Genomic DNA, 26,104 nt, shown 5'->3' with positions numbered 1-26,104 from the left:
TTTTTCATTTTTTGCAGTATGGATAGGCTGAAGATTTTCCAAATCTTCAAGTTCTGGCTCCTTTTTGCTTAACAATTCCTTCTTCAATTCATCTCTCTCCTTTTGCATTTTAGTATATGCAGTCAGGAAGAACGAAGCTGCCCCTTCAACAGTTTGCTTAGAAATCTCCTTAGCTAAATATCTATTTTGTCACTTGCAAGTTCTACCTTCCACAAAACACTAAAACACAGTGCAGCCAAGTTCTTTACCACTTTATAATAAGGACTGCCTTTCCTCCAGTAAACATTTTCCTGCAATAACGTTCTTCATTTCTCTTAATGTCTGTACGTCTAGCGTGGACCTCAAAACTCTCTCAGCCTCTTCCAATTACCCACTTCCAAAGCCGCTTCCACATATTTAGGTATTTGTTACAGCAACACCCCACTTCTTGGTACCAAACTCTGTATTAGTCATCTTGGGCCACCATAGCAAAATACCATAGATGGGGTGGCTTAAACAACAGAAATTTATTTCCTCGCAGTTCTGGAAGCTGAAACTCTGAGATCAGGGTGCCAGCTTGGTTGGCTTCTGGTGAGTGCTCTCTTCCTGGTTGCCTTCTTGCAGTGTGCTCACATGGTCTTTCCTTGGTGTATGCATGTGAAAAGAGAAAGAACAAGTTCTCTGCTGTCTCTTTTTTAAAATTAATTAATTAATTTTTATTTTTGGCTGTGTTGGGTCTTCGTTTCTGTGCGAGGGCTTTCTCTAGTTGCAGCGAGTGGGGGCCACTCTTCATCACGGTGCGTGGGTCTCTCACTGTCGTGGCCTCTCTTGTTGTGGAGCACAGGCTCCAGACACGCAGGCTCAGTAGTTGTGGCTCACAGGCCTAGTTGCTCCATGGCACGTGGGATCTTCCCAGACCAGGGCTCGACCCCGTGTTCCCTGCATTGGCAGGAAGATTCTTCACCACTGTGCCAACAGGCAAGCCCCTCTGCTGTCTCTTTTGATAAGGGCACTAATCCCATCATGAGGGTCCCACCCTCATGACCTCATCTAATCCTAATTACCTTCCAAAGGCCCTATCACATTGGGGTTTAGGGCTCCAACATATGAATTTTGAGATGATGCAAACATTCAGTCCACAGCAGCAGATATTTAATTTCTTTTGTGTACATTTATTTTTATGGCAAATGAGTCTTTCTAGAACTTTTATCCAACTTTTTATTATGTAGTATTTCAAACACCAGAGAAGTTGAAAGGAGACAATAGTATACCACACCTAGATTCATTAATCGTCTCATCTGCCTTATCTATATGTCTATATGCCTATTAGCTATATATTTCCTGTTTAAAATATCTTGCTGACAGCATGATATTCTACCCCCAACTACCTCAGCATGCATCTCCTAACCAAAATACCATAATTACACTTAAGAAAATAATTCCCTGATATCATCTTGAAGCCAATCCATATTAAAATTTCCTCAATATCTTTTTAAAAATATTTTATTTATCTATTTATCATTTACTTGGCTGCTCTGGGTCTTAGTTGCAGCATGCGGGATCTTTGTTGCCATGTGTGGGATCTTCCTTGCAGCATGTGGGATCTTTAGTTGTGCCATGCGGTATCTTTAGTTGTGGCATGAGGGATCTAGTTCCCTGACCCGGGATCAAACCCGGGCCCCCTGTATTGGTAGCACGGAGTCTTAACCACTGGACCACCAGGGAAGTTCCCCTCAATATCTTTTATGGCTGTTTCCCCCTGAGTTTGGATCCAATGACGCTGCAAGTATTACATTTAGTTGCTATAGCTCTTTAGTCTTATAAATCTAGAAAAGTCTTCCTACCCTTTTTTCCCCTTGACTCTGACTTTTTGAAGAGACTCGGGTGTGATAATGGCATTGTGACTTTATTACCTCTTAGAATTTATACAGAAATATTTACCAATAGGGGAAATGCTGTTACAAAAATACAGTGCATAATTAATGGACCTCAGATTTAATTTAAACTTCTTAGTTGAGTGGAATCAGAAAGCTTATCAAGTGCAGTAGTATACATATTGTGATATGGTGATAATACTGAAGAACACTGTGTGTTCATAATTCTAGAAATCTGCCTAAATTTACCATAGTTTTAAACTTATGTTCATTAATCATTCAGCTCATCAGACTATATGGATGACAAATTTTTAAAAATCCAACTAAACAATTGTCTAACAATGCAAAAAAATTACAAGGATAAAAATTTAAGAGTCACTCATATCAGTCTATACAGAAATAATTAACACCAGGTGAACAGCTTGCCCAGCTATCTGGGCAATACTTAATAGGTCGGTAGCGATACTTTTATAAAGACAATACAGTACTCTATATTCAAAGCAAGGCCTGTGTGCCTGGGCATTCCTTACCCTGCCTCTGCTCTATCAACACTGTAGGGGTGGGGGGGGGGGGGTTGATCCCTGCATTTCCCTGGCTCCTGTGCCAGCTGACATCCAGCTGGGGTCAATTAATTGGAGACTGGAGACCACTAGAAAGGGAGGAGCAAGGGGTACAGTCTTCACAGCAGTTGTGTTTTTTTCTGGCCCCTGTGTTTCAGGTAACACTGCTTTCTTCCTTTGTCCCTTCAGCCTCAGGCTTCAGTGGCTTCTGGCTCTTGCACTAACCACTGTGTCACCTCATTGCCATACATGGCTTCCTAGCTCTTCCATTCCCTGTATAACAAGTCCCTGCACCAAATTCCCTCATTGAAAATACTTGACGTAGTTTCTGGTTAGACCCTGACAGCTCTACAATAGATGATATTTTTAATTAAAATATTCTAATTTTATTTTAATTTGATACAACAAAAGAAAATGAAGTAGAAAATTTTTTTCTTTAACACGAGGGCATTACTTTCTAAAGGCTCTTTCTAGGTTAAGAAGAGAAATTATGAAAACCTCTCAGAAGTTAAGAGTTGTTACTCGTAATACTTTTAACTGCTTTTCAATTTTAGACAGTAAAGGTAGGCAGTTCATGAAAAATTAGTACTCATGTGCTTCCTGTCACCTTTCTCTTCACAATTTTTTAGTTACATTATTTTTATTTTGTTTATAACATTCACATTTTATTCTGTAACCATAATTTCCATAGTTGCTTAGTATTTGTAAAGTTACATATTTAAACCAACTATATTTCTCTAGAATGTAAGTTTCACACTGCCAAACTGGGCTATTTGCTTTGTTCATTGATAGATTCAAAGCAACTAGAAGAGTGTCTGGCACTGATAAATACTTGTTGAATAAATTTTTTACCAGTTATTCACTTTCATAGTTTAAATTTTAATTTCTCTCCTAACTGGCTGGATTTCATTGTGGTATATGTGTATATGTTTAAACAAGCACACACCTACACGAAGAGTTTTTTTCCTCACTCAAGAAAAGCTCAGGCTTGCTGTGCTGCTTGAGTTCCTTCATGTTGGCAGATATGGGCTGTTGTCTTCTGGCATTAGATGTTCTTTGTTCATTTTATTGAATGAACTATGAATACTGGTGTAATAAATTGTCACTAATTCTTTACAATTCTAGTAGCCAGTGCCCTCCTATTGCAGTTATTTTTTATTGTAAGCTTTTATCCAGTTGTTAGCCACATCCATTTGTTTTTTGTTTATTTTTTTGTGCAGTGCCACACAGCATGTGGGCTCTTAGTCCCCCAACCAGGGATGAGACTGGTGCCCTCTGCAGTGCAAGTGTGGAGTCTTAACCACTGGACTGCCAGGGAAGTCCCGCCACGTGCATTTGTGTTCAAAAGTTTTAAACGTTTTGTTTTGTTTTGTTTTTGGCAGGGTCATATTGTCTCTGATGACATTCTTCAATAAGTCAACAGATATTTTTGTGAGTACCTTCTGCTAAATACTGTGTATTATACAAATATGAATTACTAATGGATACTATCCTCTAGGAGCTTGTCTTGTAGGGTGCATAAAATAAGCATGTTGCTACAATATGAAGTAGAGAGTGATGTCTTAAACATAGTTCTGAAGGGGCAGTAATTACCAAGAGGAATGAAGGAAATGCACACTTATTGAAGGCCTGTTATTTGGCAAGGGCTAAAGAGCCTTCACAGATGTTACCTCCTGATCTTCAGACCAACTCTACAAGGAATGTTATTATTATTCCCATTTTACTGATACAGAAATTGAGCTTGAGTAACCATCCAGTATAACACAGGGAGAGTTGAGATTTGAACCCAGTTCTGCCTGGTTCCAAAGCTCATGCTCTTTCTCTGCTACATATATTACCTACTGTGAGCTTGAGTCAGAGAAGGCTTGATGGGGAAAGCGGCATATGAGCAGGTGCCTTGATGGGTAGGTAGGTTTCCAGGTGGGAGTAAGAACTGCAAATCCATGCCTAGTATTTTTCTCAACTGAGGGACAGATGGGTTTTAAATCTGTCAAAAAACTTTTCGTTCATTTGGAGATCCAGTTCTGAGGGGGTGACTATTACCAAATACCGGAAAGAAACACCACATAGCCCTCATTCTTGAGTTTCCTGGCATTCTTTTCTCTTTTTTTGGCTGCACCGTGCAGCATGCGGGATCTTAGTTCCCCGACCAGGGGTTGAATCTGTGCCCCCTACGTTGGAAGCTCGGAGTCTTAACCACTGGACGGCCAGGGAAGTCCCTTTCCTGGCATTCTTTGATCTTGGATATCTACTTTCTCATCACCCCTCTGAGCAGACACACAAGGATTAATGCTTCCAGGTGCAAAGATTTACCCTTCCTCTTGGACATTTCTAGAATAGTATAAGCTCTTCAAAACAGCATGGGAGACAGAAAGTAGTGGTTTTCAAACTTAAATTCCATGCCATCAGGGCACTTCAACATTTCAGTGAGTCAAAACTACCATTTTTTTAAAAAAATAAATTTATTTTATTTATTTATTTTTGGCTGCACTGCGTCTTTGTTGCTGCGCGCGGGCTTTCTCTAGTTGAGGCGAGCGGGGTCTCCTCTTCGTTGCGGTGTGCAGGCTTCTCATTGCGGTGTTTCTCTTGTTGCGGAGCACGGGCTCTAGGCGCTCGGGCTTCAGTAGTTGTGGCGCATGGGCTCAGTAGTTGTGGCACATGGGCTTAGTTGCTCCGTGGCATGTGGGATCTTCCCGGACCAGGGCTCGAACCTGTGTCCCCTGCATTGGCAGGTGGATTCTTAACCACTGTGCCACCAGGGAAGCCCTACCATTTTTTTTTTAAAGGGACAGAATAGAATAGAAATAGCAGAAAGCATTGTATACAGTAAGGGTGAGTACGGTTTCATGACATATAGTTATGTATATGTGTGTAAGTTTGTGTTTATGTACTGGGCTATGATGTAAAACATATTTCTGATAGTGACAGACATTTCTTTAACAGTAACGAGGCCTGTTTACAAACCTAGTATACCAGGGAGGCCTGAAAGCCCCTTCTAGCTGGCATAGAGTGGCAGCTGGGGATACGGTCAAGTCTAGGAAACACTATGACAGACGGCTTGCTCACAGCAGTTTAAAACTGCCAAGCATTCCTTCAGAAATGTGGAGAGAAAAGAACAAAACAATGATCTCTTAGCAGAGGAGCTGCAGGGAGGAGCAGGCTTACCCAGCTGAAAGGATACCCACGGCAAAACAGTCCTTCTCAGAAGAGAAGGCAGGCTGCAGGGCCTCTCTAGGTCAAAGGTTCCTATCCAAATGGGTAAATATATTGCCAGGCCTCAAAAGACAGAGTGGGAAAATGCCTTTAATCAGCAATTTTCAGTCCTTATAGTCTTCCTTCTCATTCCCTGAATCTGTCTCTTGCCCGGTTTTTTGGGGTTTTTTTGCGGTACATGGGCCTCTCACTGCTGTGGCCTCCCCCTTTGCGGAGCACAGGCTCCGGACGCGCAGCCTCAGCAGCCATGGCTCATGGGCCCAGCCGCTCCGCGGCATGTGGGATCTTCCCGGGCCGGGGCACAAACCCGCGTCTCCTGCCTCGGCAGGCGGACTCTCAACCACTGCGCCACCAGGGAAGCCCGGAACCCACAGTTTTTAATGCCGAGGTCCATATATCTAACCACTAGTCTACTATGTTTCCCATCCATTTCTACTTATCAAACTTGTTCATGTATAGTGGACACTGTCCTGATCAGTTCTCTATTGACAGTTCACTCACACTTGCTGGCATTTTGGCCATCACAGGGGGTCTCTGGCTTCTTGGTCAATTCTTAGGTGTAATAGTATTGATTCCCCCCTACCCAAATTTAAGATCTGCTCATTGTTTTTGAATCTATCTTGCTGGATTGTGTTGTTTATATAAATACATCATGCTAGGTTTTGTTTATATGCTCTTTCTTAACTGTTACTCTGAACTCTTACTTTCCAAGGTTCTCTACAATCATACCTTATTTCTCAGTACTCCCAAACATGGATCAGCAGTACAAAGTGAAGCTGGTCACTGTCCTGTTTAGAGCTATGACAATTCTCACATCTGTGCCCTTGCTCTTTCTTGTTTGATGTGCCTCTTTCTTCTCTCTCCTCATCTTCAAATGCTATCCTGTTCATCGAGGATCACTTTAAATCCCTCTGTAAAGCCTACCTAACTGCCCTCAGCTCTATTGCTCATAATTTTCTCTGAATGTAGGTAGCACTGCATTCTCCTGAAACATTTAGACTGTAATTCCGTGTTTTAATTATTTCTATAAATGCTAGCCTGTATGATCCTGGATGTAGGGACCATTATTTATACAGTTCTTGCCTTCTGCAGTCTCAGGCACTACAGGGTGATAACAACTAAAAGAGTAACAAGGAGGGACTTCCCTGGCGGTCCAGTGGTTAAGATTCGGTGCTTCCACTGCAGGGGTTCGAGTTTGATCCCTGGTCGGGGAACTAAGATCGCACATGCTGCATGGTGCAGCCAAAAAAAAGCATTAAGGAGATTAAGGTTATTGCCCTGATCTGGTATTGAGGAGTCTCATACAAGCTCTCTGATACCCATCCTCTGTTTTTTATAGGTAAACAGTGCTATGTAAATGCAAGGTCATCAAACACCTTGAAGAGCGTTAGCTTATAATTCATAGGCTAGCAGATGTCCATCAGGAAGATGAAAATAGGATGTGCACCTTGGTGCTTCCGATAGTCCACTCTGATGACATTTCATTTTTATAAACCTTAGGACAGTACCAAGCTATAAAAGAAGTATAAATGTTGACTTTCAATAAAGAAATTGTGACTGATTACAGTACACGGGTTACCAACAATGGATACCAGAGGGCAGTAATAAAATATAAGTCTTGTGGCTTCCCTGGTGGTGCAGTGGTTGAGAGTCCGCCTGCTGATGCAGGGGATGAGGGTTCGTGCCCCGGTCTGGGAAGATCCCACATGCCGCGGAGCGGCTGGGCCCATGAGCCATGGCTGCTGAGCCTGCATATCCGGAGCCTGTGCTCCGCAACGGGAGAGGCCACAACAGTGAGAGGCCCGCGTACCGCAAAAAAATAAAAAATTAAAATTAAAATAAATTATATATATATATATATATATATATATGTAAGTCTATATACAGTTTCACTTATAAATTTAGGTGAAGAAATTAATATGCCATGCTGGTACTGCACTGGTACAGTGAGGCAACTACAGTTAAGGGGAAAGTGAATATAGAGCACAGGTGCTTAAAGCAATGCATAAAAGCAGCAGAGGTCAAATCAAATAATTCAACAAATGTTTATCTAACATTTTATCAACAAGAAATCTAAAGTAAGTGAGTTTCCTTTCAGTAAATTTTCATAACTTGATGCACCACAAAATGCTGACACAACTTTTGACTTACATATTATATCACGTAAAACAGTTTGCAGGCTCTTTTTTATTTTAATTCTCTAAATATTAACATCAGCAGATACTAATATTATTATTCTGAACCTGGATTTGCATCATCTGAAGTATGGCTGATAGGTTAAATATGAGGATAGGAAAAAATAAAAAGAGCACTTCCTAGGTGAAAACTACCTTCTTTTATACCCCAAATTGGTGAAAAATGCTTGATCCTATCAGCGCTGTATTTAGAGAAATAGGGAGGAATGGGAGAAAGGTTAAGCTTCCCCCAACCTGCAAAAGAAAACAAAAAATGCCCAGCAACTGAAAGCATCTTGAAAACCACTTAGTAATACAGAAACTTACATTTTAACAAAAGCAGGAGTAACGTTGATTCACAATTCTCCTTAGTTGTGAACGCACCTAAAAACCTGTTTATAAAGCTGCAGATATAGTGGGAAAGTCTTTAAAAAGATCCCAGTAAAACATTCAGCAGATAACACAGAACACTTATAGTATTACTCATCATATTATTATTCAAAGCTCTTACTGTTTAACTATACAGATAGAGCACATCGCTACACATACTTTATTCGAAATTCAGCACCATGAAACCACTTCTCTAAGAGGTCAATACAATAATCTCTGATTGATCCAGGAACTCTGGCACTGAAAGCGTGCATAACACAAGGTAATGATGTCGTCACCGAGGGACGACAAGAATAGAACCCAAATCCCTTGACTCCCCAGCTTGTGTTTTCCACTAATTGTGCTCCTTTCTACTCATTCGGGAGCATCAAGTGTGAAGGGCTGGAGAAGGGAGTGGACACAGATGCGCCAGGGTCGCGAGGTAGAGACGGCCCCGAAGGTCCTCAGGAATCACTCTTGGGCACTTGCCTTTTGTTTCGGCTGAGGACGATGCAAGCGGCAGCAACCACCGACCCGTGGGACCAAGAACTGGAACTAGGTACTGCCCGTGGCGGTAACTGTCTCTTCCTCATTTTAGGCCTTTCCTATTTCCACCGCTCCCTCGCGGCCAGCCCTAACGTGCTCTCCCCAAGCTCAGCTCCGCTCTGCACTGGAGTCCCCGCTGTCTCCTAACAAGACGCGGCCACGCTGCATCCGTCCTCCACCTGGCCCCGCGTCCAGTCCTTAGGAGGGGTGTTGTGTGTGTGTGCGCGTGTTTGGTGGGGGAGGGTTTCTAGCGCCACAAGAGCTTGCCTAGAAAATGAGCACTAATCAAGCGTCAGAAATGGGCTTCAACTGTTAGCAACTTTAGAGATGGGAACGGGGGCAGATAGCCGTCAGCTCTGCCTGGGTCTATGCAGCTTGTCACGACAAAGCAAAAAGGAGACCATATACACAGAGCGTTTCTCTCTAGCTGGGAGCCTCATACAGCTCAACCATCCCCCGGGCAACCTCCCGCTGGAGGACGCCTTCTAGAGCGCGCGTGTTTACACTTTTCCTGGACCGGGGGGACGGCGACCGTAGCTCGCGGACTCTGGGGGATTCCAAACCGTTACTCCGCCCGCCGAGGTGGGGCCAGCCCAACAGCCGAGCCTGCGCAGTGTGCCTGGCAGGCTCCAGGGTCCCGGCGCACTACAAGTCCCAGAAGGCAATGCTCCTCGGGGCCGGCAGCCGCCTTACCTGCTGCGAGCTTAGTCCTATGGATACTACCGGCTTTCCCCCTCCCCCGTTCCCGTCGGTCTCCTCTCCACAGTTAAAGGCTACTTCCTTTGGAAGCACATTTAGAGGAAGCCTTAGCAGCCTCCACATTGAAACTCTCCGCGTACTCGTTCTTTCTTTCTCTGCTCGAATTATGCCTGACTCCCTCACCGGAGTCGGCTAGCGTACGAGAGACAAGGAAGCCTTGGGAGGCCACAACCCGGGAAATCTGGTTGCACTTCCGCCTCCCAGGCTCCGGAAGGTATCGCGCACGCGCTCCCTGCGACTCCGGCGCGGTTGACTTCCGCTCCCACTGTGCCCTGCGAGCCGAATCATGGATCACACTGGTAAGGAGGCGGAGGCAGTGGGGGTCCTGGTTCCATGCCCCCTGGCCGGCCTGGGACTGGTCGCCCAGCGAGCATAGACGGTTTACGCTCGCCCTACACCATTGGGGTGTGGCGGTGAGAAAGAGATCTCACAGACCCCTCCGCGTGTCCGACCAGGGCCTGCTACTTCCTGGCCTACCCTCCGGTGTGGTACCTACAGCCTCGGTGCCGGCAACAGCCGTTCCTTCTCTGCTTCTGCCGGTCTCCGAGCAGGGACGGCGGGCGGCGCGGGCTTCGCGGGGAGGAGAGAGCGCCGGCTCTTTTTTTCCTCATTTTGGGTGCTCTGCCCTACGTTATGGGGACTGGCGGGTAGATTCCACTCTCGGAGTCGGGGAAGCCTCATTACGCTGGGAGTCGATGCGCGAGAGTGGGTTGGAGACTTCCTGCTGTCTCAGTCAGCTTTGGGCGGGTGCTGCGGTGGTCATCGCCTGTCGTTTTTGTCTCTCCGGTCTTTCATGGACTAGAGGTGGGAGAAGGGAGTCAGATATGGTTTTCGGAATCATACCGGGAGCAGCTTTTCTGCTTAAGCCCAAAGCATGCCCCGCGCTTCGGCTGTGGTCCTTAATCATCAATCTTGAGCTTAAAATCAAGATAGTCTCATTCCTTTCTCCAAGTAAGAATGGCTTCACTCTTTGTTATGTGTTTTTTGGCTTTTGCTTCCTTGTGGTTTTTGGATATTGAATGAGTGTATTTGGAGTTAGATACTGCTCCGTTCAGTTCTATCAGCCATATTACAAGTAGGGGGAAAAAGGCTTTTTCCAGTATTAAGTATTGTTTAGGATTCCTCAGTCATCAGCTGTCTACTTAATTTCATATATATATGTATACACACATATATATATAAATACGTTATGTGTGTATGTATACACACATATATATACACACTCTTCTAGGCTTGGAAATGGAATGGTAAAGAAGACGGACTGAGTCCCTCTCCACTTGGAGGTTACGTTCTATTGGAAAAGACAATAAACAAGTTTTTAAAAATACTTAAATGTTTACAGATTATGATGAGTGCTTTGAAGAGGGTAAACGGGTGCTCTGGTAAAGACTATTAGGAGGAAGCTTCAGAGAGGGTGGTCAGGGAAGGTCTTTCTGGAAAGCTGAGATCTGATGGATGAGAGGAATCCAGCGTGGAATAAATCACGAGGAAAGCATTTAGAGCAACTACAAAGACTCTGAAGGAGGAAAGTTTAGAGAAGACCAGTCAGCTGCACCTAGTTAACTAGAGGGAAAGAACCGGAAGATGGGATTGGAAAGGAAGGCAGAGTCAGGTCGTGCAAGACTTTGAAGTCCATGGTAAAGATTTGAATGTTATTTTAAGTGCAATATGAAGCCATTGAACAGAAGTAGAGGAGGAACATAATCTCTTTTTAAAAACATAATAGGTTTTATGGAGAATGGTGTAAGAGAAGGCAAGAATAATAGAAGAAAACTTAGGGGGTGATTGCAATAGATCAGAAGGGAAGCTTGGCTTAGTGAAGGTGGCTGGTTTAGTGAAAAAGGGAGTGGGCAGATTCAGTGAATCTTTTGGTGATAGAACTCAAACAGGCACTGGTGGATTGGTTTGGAAGCATGTGAGAGAAAGGAAAGGTGCCTAGGGTTCTAGTTTGAGTGGTGTCCATTACTGGAAGACTTGGGAGAAAAACACTTTTTTTTAAGGAGCAGAGGTGAGAAATGGGAATTTGGGAACAAGATTTTGGACTGCTCAGTAAGAGATGTGTGTTGAGACATACAAGGGGAGATGTCAAGTGGAGATCAGAGGGAAGTTTGATTGGGACTTAGTACCACAAATCACTTAAGGCAGAAGAGAAGAGGGCCTAGAGCCAGGCTCTAAGGAACTCTAGTGTTTGGAAATTTTATAGAATTGAAAATCTGGGATCTTGGTGTTAGGGTAGCAAAACATGCCACGTTAGCAAATGTTTTTCATTTGAGCATCTTACTGGAATTTTGGGAGTCAAGCAGCTTCCACAGTTTAGAGAATGTTATGTTAGGAAATTGTAATGTGGGTGGGTGTGTATCTCCATATTTATTATCCTAGTTCTCTAAGTTAAAAGTTTGCCTAAGTAAGTAAAAGTCATCTGAACATGAAAATATTCACTAATGAACCGACCACTTAAAAAATTAGTTCCTGCTCAGATATCCCTGCTTAACACCAGCTTCTTTTTTGTTCTTTTAGTTAATTTCATTATACGGCAGTGTCCTTAGTGTTTCATATCAGGAAATGGTATAAAATGCTGTACATTGATCGTGATTACAAAAGATTCCGATTTTCATGAAATTCATAAATGTGAATTCGGTAATTATTTGAATCACAAATAAAATCATTGGCAAGTGAGGAAATGCCAGTTAGCCAGTGAATTGAAGACATTATGACAGGATAGGCATCTCAAAAGGATGTTTCTAATATCAAAGGATTAATAGAGGCCCTTGGGGAAATTGATGAAACCCTCTAATGTTATGCAAAAATGACTGGTTTTGTAATCTTGCTGAAAAAGTCAGTCATAAAATAAAGGCTATCCTGTGGTGTTTTTATAATAGAATTTTGCTGGAAAAATTACTCCAGGAAACTCCTACTTAACACTTGATTCGTTCTTTGGCTATTCTAAGAATTAGCACTTAGTTGTAACTATAACCTAAATTTTGTAAAAATATTTCTTGGTTCCTTTAATTCAAGATAAAATTCTACACAAATCTTTTTAAAAACCTATATAATATAATATAAAAGTGTTATGCCTTTTTAAAGTGGATTTCACTTTATATGGCCAGTTCTATCCTTAATTCTCACTTTGTGTAATATCCAAAGACTTTTGTTGTTAGGGCTTTATGTTTGTAGTTGTCTTATTCAGAAGGAAATTATGCTGTATGTTCTGATTCTTAATAAAACCCCCCAAAACCTAAGACAAACCCAGAGTGATGTCACTATTAACCGCTGTACTTTGCTTATGAACTTGCAGGCTGAGGCAGACTGCAAGGTGTTAGAGGGCAGCAGGCTCTGGAAAGGCAAAATAGGCTAAACAAGCCACAGTAGTGACCACAGGTGTCCAGGGTGGTGTGAAAAGGACTTGTAGTAATGAAATGTTGGTATTTTGATCATTCATCAAGGTGAAACCGTTAAGAGTCCTTTTACTATCTGAAGGACAGCACTGAACTGTCTATAACAACTTGCTTTTTTTAGCTCAGTGGAAAATCAGGAATATACCTATTGAGCAAAAAAAAAAAATTCGTTCTGTCTTATCTGTCTTTTTGCTATTACATTGCTTGTAGGTATTTTTACATAAATAAGCAACTAGAGTGAAAGCAGATGAAATACATTATTCAAATTGTTAATACATTTTGTGAAGTGTTGAGAGTTGATCAAGTTGGATTTATCCTAACTTTAACTATCCATGTAATCCCTTTTCCATGAGTTGTCTTTTTTGAGGGTTAGCTATTATGAAAGTAATAATAGAAAGTAGACTGAAAGATATTTAAATTAATAATTAAGGACCGATTTTGAATTTTGTTCTATCCTTCAGAAAGAGTGCAAATCGATGTGAGTTCAACATGTGTCTGTAATTCTAGTACCCTTGGAGATCATTAGTACTAATTAGGATAACTACTTCCAAATTTGGCTTTACTGAATTTAATGTGGACAGTTTGGCTATCACTCTGGATTGTACTGTCTAATGCAGTGAGAATTACACAGCCTTGTTCACTAATTGTCATGTTTAAAACATTACTATTTAAAAAAATTATTTGCGTTTCCTATTTTAGGGCATTTCCCTTTCTGTCTTTAGTAGGTAAAGGTAAATATTTTCTGGATTGTAATATCTTGTCATGGACTTGAAGAAAAGGTGGCTTTTAACCTTCAAATAGAGTCAGTTCTATGAAATAATGCTCCTATTACTCATGGGATATGAGTGAATTTAAATCATAAGCTAGTAACAGGCAGGGATGTAGAAAGTTTCAGTTGTTTAGGCCAAGTACAGAAAACTTGCTTCCTCCTCAACTATAATTTTCCATTACAGTGCTGACGAAGAATAACACAGTCACATGTGTACATCTAGAAATGTTATAGCACAAGTACATTAGTGCGTGTTTTTACTACTAAAGGGTGCAATAATTTTTACTATATTCCTGAATGCTTTTTAGAAAAAGAACTTTACACTTAAGAGAATAATCACATCCCTAAAACTAACTTCATTTTCAATGCATTATTTATTTAATTTTACCATTGTCAGTGTTAGTTTTGTGTTTCCAGTATTATTGATTGTCCTGATATCGATGCAGATTACTAAATTTACTGAGTGCCTACTTTGCATACTTGATGGAGATAGTGATGGTTTTCTTTCTTTTTGTTCTTCTTCCTTTACTTTTCTTTTTCTTTTTTTAAAAAACCTCTTATAGTTCCAAGACAGAGGTTCTTATCTTAGGCTCATGAAGGGTTTTACGTTTCTGTAAATCCCTCTGGAAAAATGCAAAAATTTTTTGTCCATTTTTTTAGGGAGAGGTTCTGTAACTTTTGTCAACTCTTTAAAGGTTCCATATCTCAAAAAGCATTGCTTTAAGGGTTTGTCCAAAATAGAGAAAATTAGTACTTGAACTTATATAGCATAGTATTTAAAATCAGAAACCAGATATTCAGCCCTTGATAATAATGTTGGGTATGTTGCTTTAATACCTGTGGCAGAATAATCTTCAAAAAGAAAAACTAAAAGAAATTGCAACTTTTTTTCTAACATAGACAATGAGTTACAAGGCACTAATAGTTCTGGATCATTGGGTGGTCTTGATGTTCGAAGACGAATTCCTATAAAGCTCATCTCCAAACAAGGGAACAAAGCCAAAGCTTCACCTCGAACTCCAAGGACTATAAACAGGATGCCTGCAAAGGCTCCAGCTGGTGATGAAGGTAATTTGTTTAAACTAATAGGTCCAAAAGTCTTTCTTTTATATCTGATTCCACCAAATAAGCCATGTGATTTTATTTACCTTTAGTCACCTCTTTTTTTATCTTTTATACTCTCTTCCTTCTTCAGTCTTTGACTTCTCATTTTGGCATATTTTACTTTTCTCTCCCTTAAAAAATATTTTTGGTTTATTTTCTTGTTGAAAGTAACACTGCCTATTGTTTACAAATATCTAAACAGTATTGCAGAAAACATAAAAGTAAAATTGTCCCTCTCCCCCCGTAATTATTCTCTTCCCAAATAATCCCTGGTATGACTTTTTCATAGTTACTTTATAACTGCCCTTTTTTCATGCAAGATGCATGTGAGATTTTGCCTTCTCAGTACATACAGTTGTATCTCATTTAAGAGAATAGGTTTAGGTATTTCACTTACGGACATACCATAATTTATTTAACAATTTTTCTAATTTTTTGCTGTTAAAAACAATTTTGTAGTAAATATCCTTGTATATGTACCTTAGTATGTATATTTTGTAGAATTTAAACTTTGCATGAATTTGGGCATCTTAGAACTTGGTGGATTTTAGAATTTGTACATTTCAGAATTTGACAGATGTTGCCAAATGGCCCTTTAAAAATAGTACATCACTTTATACTCCCACACCAATATTGGTACTATTAACCTTTACAAATTTTTGTTCTGATACACATTTCTTTAATTACGAGTGGGGTTGTATATCTTTTCATAGTACTGGTCATTTCTTTTGCCTAGGATCTACCTGTTCATTTCCTTTTCCCATTTTTTTTTCTGTTGTCTTTCTCTTGATTTTTATGAGTTCTTTCTTTGTAAATTAATACAATTGTCATATATTGTATATATTCTCCATTTGTCTTTTGAGTTTTATATATAAAATTTTTATTGTAGAAAAGCTTGATGATTCTATGTAGTCAGATATCCAGTCTTTTCTAGTGTGACTTCTGGGTTTTTTGTCATTGTTAGAAAGGCCTTTCCCCATTTCATGAGTATAAAACAGTTTTCCCATCTTACCCTTTAGTACAGGGTCAGCAAACTATGGCCTATTGGCCAAATCCAGTCCTGTTTTTTTGTAAATAAACTTTTATTGGGACACACATCCATGCCCGTGGCTGCTTTTTTTTTTTTTTTTTTTTTTGGCTGTACGCGGACCTCTCACTGTTGTGGCCTCTCCCGTTGCGGAGCACAGGCTCCGGATGCGCAGGCTCAGCGGCCATGGCTCACGGGCCCAGCGGCTCCACGGCATGTGGGATCCTCCTGGACCGGGGCACGAACCCATGTCCCCTGCATTGGCAGGCGGACTCTTAACCACTGCGCCACCAGGGAAGCCCCTCGTTGCTGCTTTTCACACTATATTGGCATAGTTGAGTAATTTCAGGTATGGCCTACAGAGCCTAAAATATTTACTTAACTGGCCTTTAAGCAGAAAAAGTTTGCTGACCCCTGCTTTGGAACTTTTATAGATATGTATTTGGTTATTAAAACAAAAAGGGGGTATGGGCTTGAAGTGGAAGGGAATGAAGAGATAACTGAGAGGAAAAGGATAGAAAGGGGATTTTAGCAGGGGATTTTAGCTTTTTTGCATTGTTTTACTGTTACACAAGAATTTATTTATATATTACTGTGTAGTTTTTAAAAAGTATTTAAAAACCAAAAAGGCCAAAGCGGGGGTACACTAGGTTATTGATAGAGCAGCAGCAGCTGGTATGTTATCTATACAAATATATATATAGCTTAATGATGGGAGTACAAGTTGAACTACTCTGAAAAATGAGAATGTGCTCCTAACTTGCTTGGCTGTTGTTCTGCTCAGTAATTTTTTGAGTTTTTGATAAGTAGAAAAGTTAACTTTCCTTATTTTCAGTTTTAGATGACAGCAGCTTTTGTAAGGTATAAATGGACCATATAAGAACCTAGGGTCACTCAGATGTAACTTATAAGAACTCTGCATTTGTGTTGGAGGTAATTAGATAGCAGTACACTGGTATGTATGTCTGTATCAGGTTCAAAAAATTCTTGCATCTATGCGTGTGTGTCTGTCTCTGTTTGTGTCCGTGTGTCTGTATGCAGATGCTGTAATGTAGCCATGTGGGTAAAGTTAAGACTTATGTGCTTTGGCTACTCTGTTTACCAGTTCTAGGGCCAAAAGAGTCGTGAGAAGGCTGGCACCTTGGAGGGATAGATTTGTCTTCTCAGCTTTACTTTAGGTAATTGGATTCTACCTAGAATCCCCATAAGACTGTTTGCTGGTTTTCTTTTCTTTTGTATGAGATGAGAAGAGTGCCATCAACTTTTTAATTAGGTCAGAGAAATTGAAATTGAGCCCATTTGTTCTTCATATTGTTTTAAGTTTATTGATATTGATATATGCAGTGTAGGGGAGGATACTTGTAAGTAGATATGATATAAATTCTGCTGTTTGCGTGATTAACCAGAGAGAGGTTTCAATGGAAAGGATGAAGTATGAATATGTTGGATGTTTCTAAAATCAGGCTCAGTTTAAAGCTGAAGAAGAGGATACCTAATTTACTAAGTCATAAGAAGAAAGTCTGCAGAATTCTTTATGTTTTCACTAATCCTTTGGCAATAATATCAGTTTCTTACAGCATAATACCACTTTTATAGATAGATAAGAATAAATGGTGATAAGTATATTTTATTTGTGTAATAATCATAATAATCATGATGATAATTCGTAGTTTTATACTAGAAATAGTTTGGTGAATTAATAAGAGCACTTGAATGGGAGTGAAGAGATCTGAGATCTTTTCCTAGCTCTGCCACTGATCTTCTCTGTGTTGAGTTATTATGATCTCCAGTACTGCAATATTCTCAGTCATGAGAGTTGGACTACATGATTTCCAAGATCATTTCTAGATGGTGCTTTAAACTAGACTTGATTATCTTGTTCTTAGAAGAGCTTTGAAAGGTGTCAGTGAATAGGTCTATTTGGCCATGTACATGTACTTCCAAAATGAAATTGAGATGTGAAAAGTTAATAGGTAACACTTTCTTCTCTCAGAAGGATTTGATTATAATGAAGAAGAACGGTATGACTGTAAAGGGGGCGAACTGTTTGGAAATCAGCGAAGATTTCCTGGACACCTTTTTTGGGACTTTCAGGTATAACTAAAAATAAAAAATTTTATTAGAACAATAAAATATTTTAAATACTATATTAGAACAATTCAGACTACGTAAAGAATGGTATGAACTTTTATTATAGTTATATCTTTCAGTACTCATAAATCATTTGTTTATTAACGTCCTATTTCACTGTTTACAAAAATAATCTGAAGTAATTTTTAGTAAAGTCAAGTAAAATCAATAACCATTAACACTGTTTAAGAGAATAAACCCCCAAGACTGATGGTGGCCCAACTAATGTGGCATATGTGGGGATTATACCAAGAAACCTTCATTTCTAATTGTTTTAATAACTTTTATAAAATACTAACCAATTAATTGTGTAAATTATGGACGTAAGTTTTAGAAATGCTTAAGGAAAATTTAATTATATCATTTCAACAGATAAACATCTTAGGTGAAAAGGATGATACACCAGTTCATTTCTGTGACAAATGTGGATTGCCTATTAAAATCTATGGGCGAATGGTAAGTATAAATTAAGTTCTGTTTTTGTAAATTAAATATTTGTAGAGGTAGGAATCTGAAATTTAAGTAGATAGATTTATTACTGTTTAGTGATTAAATTTATAACATTTTAAATAAGTATAAAATAGCTAGGGGAAATTTGGGAATAATATTCATTTAATAGAATTATCTTGACAAATTCTTTAATTGCTTGTAAAATATTAATTACGGAAACTAATTCTGAAAACTAAATAATTTCCTTGGACTGTTTGATACCTGTTAGTTTACATTAATTCTAGTTTATTAGGGAAAAATTTTTATTTTTTCCCTTGTTCACAGAATAAAATCAGTTATTCATTTCTGAAGGCTATAATTTTTAATATAAAACTGAATTAATAAAGATTATTTATGATTTCTGAGAATTGAATTCTAAACGTTAAAAAAAATGCAGCCCTAACTGTAATTTAATAGTAATTTTGACGTATAAAAAGATAGTTTTAGGGCTTCCCTGGTGGCGCAGTGTTTGAGAGTCCGCCTGCTGACGCAGGGGACACGGGTTCGTGCCCCGGTCCGGGAGGATCCCACCTGTCACAGAGCTTCTGGGCCCGTGAGCCATGGCCGCTGAGCCTGTGCATCTGGAGCCTGTGCTCCACAACAGGAGAGGCCACAACAGAGACCTGCGTAGCACAAAAAAAAAAAAAAAAAAGATAGTTTTACATTTTTGTTGGAAAAAAATTTGAATTCAGTGATACATCTGTGATGGTGGAGGGTGTGGATTATGCACTGTTGCTTTGCTATATAACACAGCTAAATAATGGTAAAGGCCTGTGAGTTTTAAAATGGCATAACATCATTTTACTGTGTCCTTCTGATTTATTTTTAAATATTTGTAAGTGTATTAAGACTACCAGGGAAGAAGGCTACTTATATTACATTAGAAGATATTTGTTCTTTTCCTGCCTAGGAATACTTTCAGGAGATACAGGATTAGTTAAAACATTATGCAGTATTCTTCAGGAGCTTTTAACCTGTAGGGACCACGAATGTGTAAGCAAATATGCATGTATATGTTTTTTGAGGAAAGGGCCAAAGTTTTCATCACATTCTCACAAAGAGCTTTGTGACTGAAAAAGGTTAACTGTTGCTTTTATGTAATTGGTACTTAATAAATGTTCATTTTAACCAAACAGTTCTCAAGTGCCTTCTATATCTAGGTCACTGTGCTTACTGTGGTTTTTTTTTTTATGGAAGTATTTTAATTTGTTCTAGTATGCTTAACTGTAACATGTCTCTGTTCACAGATTCCATGCAAGCATGTTTTTTGCTATGACTGTGCTATTTTACACGAAAAAAAGGGAGATAAGATGTGTCCAGGGTAAGATCATCATTAAATTTTTAAATAATAAAGTTTGTTATATAATGATTTATAATCTAGGTTAAAGGTTAGGGTGTGCTATAGACCGGTGGCCAGATATCAAATATGTAGACATGGCTCATGTTTCTCTTTGAGCCTAGAGTTGGCCTTAGCCTTCTCCTTAAGATAGGGCTAATTAGCTATTATCAATCAATTCAAATTGGCCAAAATACGAGTATATTTGCCATCAAAAGTTAGTGCTATATAAACCCAAAATAGTTATTTTCTTGTTTTAATGGGATGCTAGAGAGGTAGTATCACGTAGTGATCGAGAGCAAAGACTCTTGAATTAGAATTCCTGTATTCAAATCTCTGTTCTCTTATTTATTAGCTGTGTGACATAGGTGATTTCTTCATCTGTAAAATAGAGCTAATAATAGTACTTACCTCCCTGGGTTATTATTAGAAGTAAATGAGTTAATACATATATAGTACGTAGCATATAGCAAGTACTATGTAAGTATAAACTCTTATTTATTACCTTCAAATCTGATTATTATGTCTTGAGTATATCTTAGAACACCATCATGTTCTAAGATAGACTCAGACAAGTTATGACAATCTAGAGTGTTGGTTGATAGTGATCTATTTGGGGATGGTCTTGAAGGATCCAGAATAAACTATGAATTTTTATATCAATTTAGAACCCCTGATAGAAGGTTTGAGGAAAGCTTTGAGAGAAACTTCTTTAGAACAACTGTAGGCTTTCTAGATTCCTTATAACCTGTCAGAACCTATCCCAAGGGTTGTAGTATTAGTGGATAGCAAAGCTATGGACAATTGTAAGGGATAATTTTCTTTTATGGTGTCGGAAGATTGGCATCACTGAGAGAGAATGAATGGTTCATTGACAAACCAGCGCCAACTAATTCTCTTGGCATATTTTTAATAGCCCTTTAAAGTCACAGATTATAAAATTTATAGTGTGAGTTTAAAGAGTATTTCCTTCCTAGAATTATAATTCAGAAGAGTTATGAAATTAAAAGTGCATATTCACTGTTTGCCTTATTTTCTGTAATGCCTGGTTTTCCAACACGGTGTACATCCACTATATAGTTAATTTGATTGCCTCATTGGGATAAGGGATTTTGGATGTTGTACAACACCATGTAGAGGACATCAAAAGGTTTTCTCTTTTATGTAAGTGTTCTAATGTTAATATTTAAAAGGGAATTTAGTTTTCAGGGTGTTCAGTGTAACTCCAGTAAGCATCTCACTGGTTGGCCCTTAGGTATATTAGAGCATAAGCCTATTTGGATTAACAGACCCAGGTTAGAAAGTGAAGAAATGGCAATCCAAATTAATGTAAATACTATATACTAATGATTAAGCATCACCCAAAAGAAGTGCCTCACATCCCGTTACTGTGGAGATATTTCAGAGCTTACAGCAAGTTAGAAGCAAAAAATAAGAAGTGTGCCAAATGGCCACTAAAGGGATGCCTCCTAGTATCAAGGAGGAGTACCAGCCTTCAGTGAGGAAGGAAAAACAGACACCACTCAAAATCAAGAATATAGAGCCATGTAATATAGTGTCATATGACCTAACACACATATTCAATGATAACAGCTTATACATGTATAGTGCTTAACTAGTCATTAAGTCCTGTCATTTTCACTGTTTCGTTGATGTTACAGATACTCTTTTAAGTAGGGTGAAGTAGATACAAAAACATTGTGAGTTAGGTTAGATCTTTGAACCCCATTTTACACCCATTTTACAAATAAAGAAACAAAGTTTAAATGACTTCACCGAGATCTCAGAGCCAGTAGTAGATCCCAGTTCCAATTCCTAGTTCAGTCCTCTTTCCGCTATTTCAAGAGACTCTAAAGGCAAGAGTGGATTAAAAATAGTGAGTGAAGAATAGTTACAATTTGACCCTGACTCATTAAGAAAATATTGATTTAAATTTAGTGGTTATAATTTAGAGAAGCAGGAGTGTGTAATACTTTGTAGTAGTAAATTTGTCTGACAGTTCAGAAAGACCCCTTGAAGGGACTCTTGGTGTTCAGGGTTTGAATTTAATTTGTTTATGTTGTTTAATGTTAAGAACCGTGATGATTAGGATGATCCTATTTATTTTTGTAGTTCTTACAGTTCTTCCACTTGGTGTCTTCCACTTAGTATTATTTGCGCAGAAAATAATAATAAATACGGTACAAGTTTGAATTCCATGATTGTGACAGATCATTTGGTTTGCCCTTCCTGGATTTTTCTTTGCAACTGGATGCAAAGCATAGAATTGTTTGAGAAAATCAGATAAATTCTAGGTCTTGGGAAGAAGAGGTCTTTTCTTAAAACATACTCTGTTTGATAAACTTTGAATTTTTTTCTTAAGCGTTCTGATGTTGAAAGAAATGCTGTTGCTAAATAGGGAACAGACCACAAAGTGGAAAAGATTAAAGGTTCACTTGCAGTAACTGTATCTTTTAATTGTGAACTTCTGTAGTATTTTCCATAACAAAATTTAAAACTAGTCATATCTTTGAAATTAAGTGCATTATTTTTATAGTCTGTTTTTAGTAAATCAAACTTTTTTCCCCTTCTAATTTAGCTGTAGTGATCCTGTGCAGCGAATTGAGCAGTGTACACGAGGTTCTCTCTTCATGTGTAGCATTGTTCAAGGGTGCAAGAGAACCTACTTGTCCCAGAGAGACTTACAGGCTCATATCAACCACCGCCATATGAGAGCTGGAAAACCTGTTACCCGTGCTTCACTTGAAAATGTTCATCCTCCTATTGCCCCACCACCAGCTGAAATCCCCGATCGTTTTATAATGCCGCCAGACAAGCACCATATGAGCCATATTCCGCCAAAGCAGCACATCATGATGCCACCACCTCCTTTGCAGCATGTGCCCCACGAGCACTATAATCAGCCACATGAGGATATTCGTGCTCCTCCAGCAGAATTGTCCATGGCTCCACCTCCACCTCGCTCGGTCAGTCAGGAAACCTTTCGTATTTCAACAAGAAAACACAGCAATTTAATAACTGTCCCTATTCAGGATGACTCAAATTCAGGTGCTAGAGAACCACCACCTCCTGCCCCAGCACCTGCTCACCATCATCCTGAATATCAGGGTCAACCAGTGGTCTCGCACCCTCATCATATTATGCCTCCACAGCAACATTACGCACCACCCCCACCTCCTCCACCACCAATAAGCCATCCAATGCCACATCCTCCCCAGGCCGCAGGTACTCCTCACCTGGTGTATAGCCAAGCTCCACCTCCACCAATGACCTCTGCTCCACCACCAATCACCCCTCCCCCTGGACATATTATGGCCCAGATGCCACCTTATATGAATCATCCTCCTCCAGGACCTCCCCCCCCTCAACATGGTGGTCCACCTGTAACTGCACCCCCTCCTCACCATTATAATCCTAACTCTTTACCCCAGTTCACTGAAGATCAAGGAACTCTGAGCCCTCCATTTACACAGCCAGGGGGAATGAGTCCTGGTATATGGCCTGCACCGAGAGGGCCGCCTCCTCCTCCACGAATGCAGGGTCCGCCTTCTCAAACCCCACTTCCTGGACCACATCATCCAGATCAGACAAGATATAGACCGTATTACCAATGATAATAGTATTTTGAACTGAAGATATGATGAGGAAACAAACTTATGTATAGTCAATCTTTTAATTAAGCTTTGACTGTTTGGGGAAGGGAAAGCGCCTCTTACTGAGGTGGCTGTAAAACACTTAGGGTCTTGTCTCTTAAAATGGTTTTAAATCTTGACCTTAGGAGTGATTTCAAGTACTATACTGTAGTGCAGATAAGTGGCTCAGTTGAGCACAACTATATTTTAACAAACTTTCTTCCCCTAGTGTGGTAAATTGACCCAGAGGTGACCATTTGTAAAAAATTTGAAAGAAGTTTTTCGTCGTTCCACTTTCAAAAGTATTGCTTTTGTTAAACCCAATGTTTAGTTTTTCTTGTGATACATTTTGTTAACCTGTGTAAAAGGATTAAATTTCAATATGGTTGTAAAAATGCTATTTTTATGTGAATTTAAGTGCAGCCACATAGTGTTTTTTAAACCATATGTTTTACCACTAATTTCCCAAAGTTATAATAAAATCCTAAAAGTAAAAATCTACTAGAATTTACTGCAAGGCACACTGTTAAATGTTAGAAAATGATTTCACATGTTAGGCACTGAAATTTTGAGGTATATTAGGTGTATAATGCACTTGACTTGGATGCCTTTTCATTTGTAGGCAGCCTCAGGAACACCAAAATACATTGGAATTCCAGTACTAAGAAATATTTATGTTTGTAATACTGAAAGGCAGTGTTCGTTACTTGGAAAGTTACGGCCAAAGTAATCAACTCTGTAGGCTCCAAGCTGTTGGGGATGCTGGCACCCATTAATGCTTTTTAACTGAATGGTTGGAATCATGTGATGCACCACAGATTAATCTTAAGTAACGTTATTTTATAGAACTGTTTAAATGGTGTGCTTTAGATGAAGTGTATGCCTCTCTACTCATTGTCTTAAACTAAATATTTAGGGCTGAATAGGCTTTATGTAATTCCTCATTTCTTGGTAGAATTTGATCCCGTGCTTAAGTGGGTTCTTGTTTATTGGGTTTTAAACTATAATTTGAATGCCATGGAGAAATTTGAATAATGTATTAATGAAGGACATTCTTGTAATCACATACTTGTGTTGCTCAGGTTTCATTACTGTGTGGTAAGGTTTTTCCTCTAACTTGACATTTAAAAACTATTAATGATTTCCTGTTTCTTTTACTGGTTAAGCATCTAAAACGTGGAACGTTTTAGCTTGGAGTCAACAGTGAAGACTACCAGATGATTTTGTATTGGAGAAAAGAAAAGTAATCTAAATTGTGAATTTCAGTGCTTTATAAGGTGTCTTTGGAGTCAGCTTTTGCATTATAGGGGCTTCTTACAGTCCAGCTGAGATGACCACTTACAGTTTATACAGAACTCATATGTATAAATCAACACTCTTAGGATATTACTATATATCCTTTGAATAAACCCCTGTGAAGTACTTCCTCCCCCCAAAATGGTGCATAACATATAAACATGAAATGTGTAGTATGCAGATGCCATTTATTAAATAGTTAGTAGTGTATAAATTTAGAACATTTCTTTTTGACAAAGGGTGAACTGATTGCTAATTTACCATTTCTGTCAGGAACAGGCAAAACAACTTCTCATCTTGGATAATCAGATGCAAAGTTATCTATGAACTTAGAGCTGAAGTTAGAAATAATTATAAATGGCCCTTTCAACCGTGACCAGCTGAAAATAACTAATACACTTTTTTTAAGTGAAAGTACGTGATTTTTCACACCTAGCAATTTGAGAGTCCAGTTGTTAATGCAATATTTCTAGAGAGAAATTGTTATCAGAAGCATGGGAGTGAAATAGTATGAAATGGTGGTGAGTGCATCTATCATATTACTGTAGGTACTTGGACTGTGCAAACTTGATTCCTTTTCATGGCCCTATTTAGGAGCTGTTAAAATACTCTTGTTGAAAATCCAGTACCATTTTTTGGTTTCATATAATAGGAAATAGCCGAATTCACTTTAAAGCTTCTCAACTATTTATGAAGAGCTCACCTGTTTTAATGAAATTCACTAGAATTGAATGTGGCATGAAACCACTTAGCCTATGTATTGGACAAAAAAAATTAATATCATGATAAAATTCCACATGTTAAGAGAATTCTTGTAGGCTTTTAAAAAAATGATTTCTTTTTGGTTAGGTTTAAGAAATATGTGTTATGCAGGAAGGCAGATCAGATGAAATGTGTTGTTAACAGACAATTTTTTAAAATGGTGTTAGACTTGAATTCATCCAGTTATTGTTTGAATGAGGGTGGGTGGGTAGAAGGATAACAAAATTACTGTTAGTGTTTCTTTCCTTAAGGAAAAAGATGTGAATCCCAGCCTTATTTCAGGGAAGCCTTTGAAGCTATGATGGACATAAGTCTAAATTAAATGTATGTATATTTCATTATATTGCTCTTAAGACTACTGAGGTGGCAGTTTAATTCTTAAAAACAATAAAATGAAAGCATAAATACTATTTTGCCTAGATGAATTTTTACCTAATGATGACACATTTGGGAGATTGCAGAATTTTTCTTGTTCATACAGCTTTTACAGTTAAAATAGATTCACCTTTTTGGAGATTAAAACCAGCAAGTTGAACGTTAACATTTCTAAAGTGGTATGATTGTTCAGAGTATTCTATAGTATTTTGGGGAAATATCAGTTGCAAAGACTAAGAAACTACTTAATATCCATCTTGCCCTGTAAAAACCACTTGCTCAAGTTATCATATAAATACTACCACTGAAATATAA

The 26,104-nt window shown here is 38.9% G+C and overlaps 1 protein-coding gene across 2 annotated transcripts; it reads left to right on the top strand.

Moving 5' to 3' along the window:
• The first annotated feature begins 9,681 nt into the window (after positions 1–9,681).
• Positions 9,682–25,898, top strand: CBLL1 (Cbl proto-oncogene like 1). Of its 2 annotated transcripts, none has more exons than XM_082846910.1 (6): positions 9,682–9,773; positions 14,539–14,706; positions 17,766–17,863; positions 18,272–18,355; positions 19,636–19,709; positions 22,303–25,898. In XM_082846910.1, exons 1-6 carry the CDS (start codon positions 9,761–9,763, stop codon positions 23,336–23,338), a joined length of 1,473 nt encoding a protein of 490 aa, XP_082703036.1. In that variant the 5' UTR covers positions 9,682–9,760; the 3' UTR covers positions 23,339–25,898. The 2 variants fall into 2 exon arrangements, with proteins under 2 accessions (XP_082703036.1, XP_082703035.1); XM_082846909.1 differs by having other exon boundaries at positions 17,763–17,863.
• Positions 25,899–26,104: the final 206 nt, after the last annotated feature.

The sequence above is a fragment of the Leucopleurus acutus genome, assembly GCF_964270905.1.
Source record: "Leucopleurus acutus genome assembly, chromosome: 9".
NCBI classification, from domain to species: domain Eukaryota; kingdom Metazoa; phylum Chordata; class Mammalia; order Artiodactyla; family Delphinidae; genus Leucopleurus; species Leucopleurus acutus.
The sequence above is the reverse complement of the archived record's forward strand: the minus strand, read 5'-3'. Positions and strand labels throughout refer to the sequence as shown.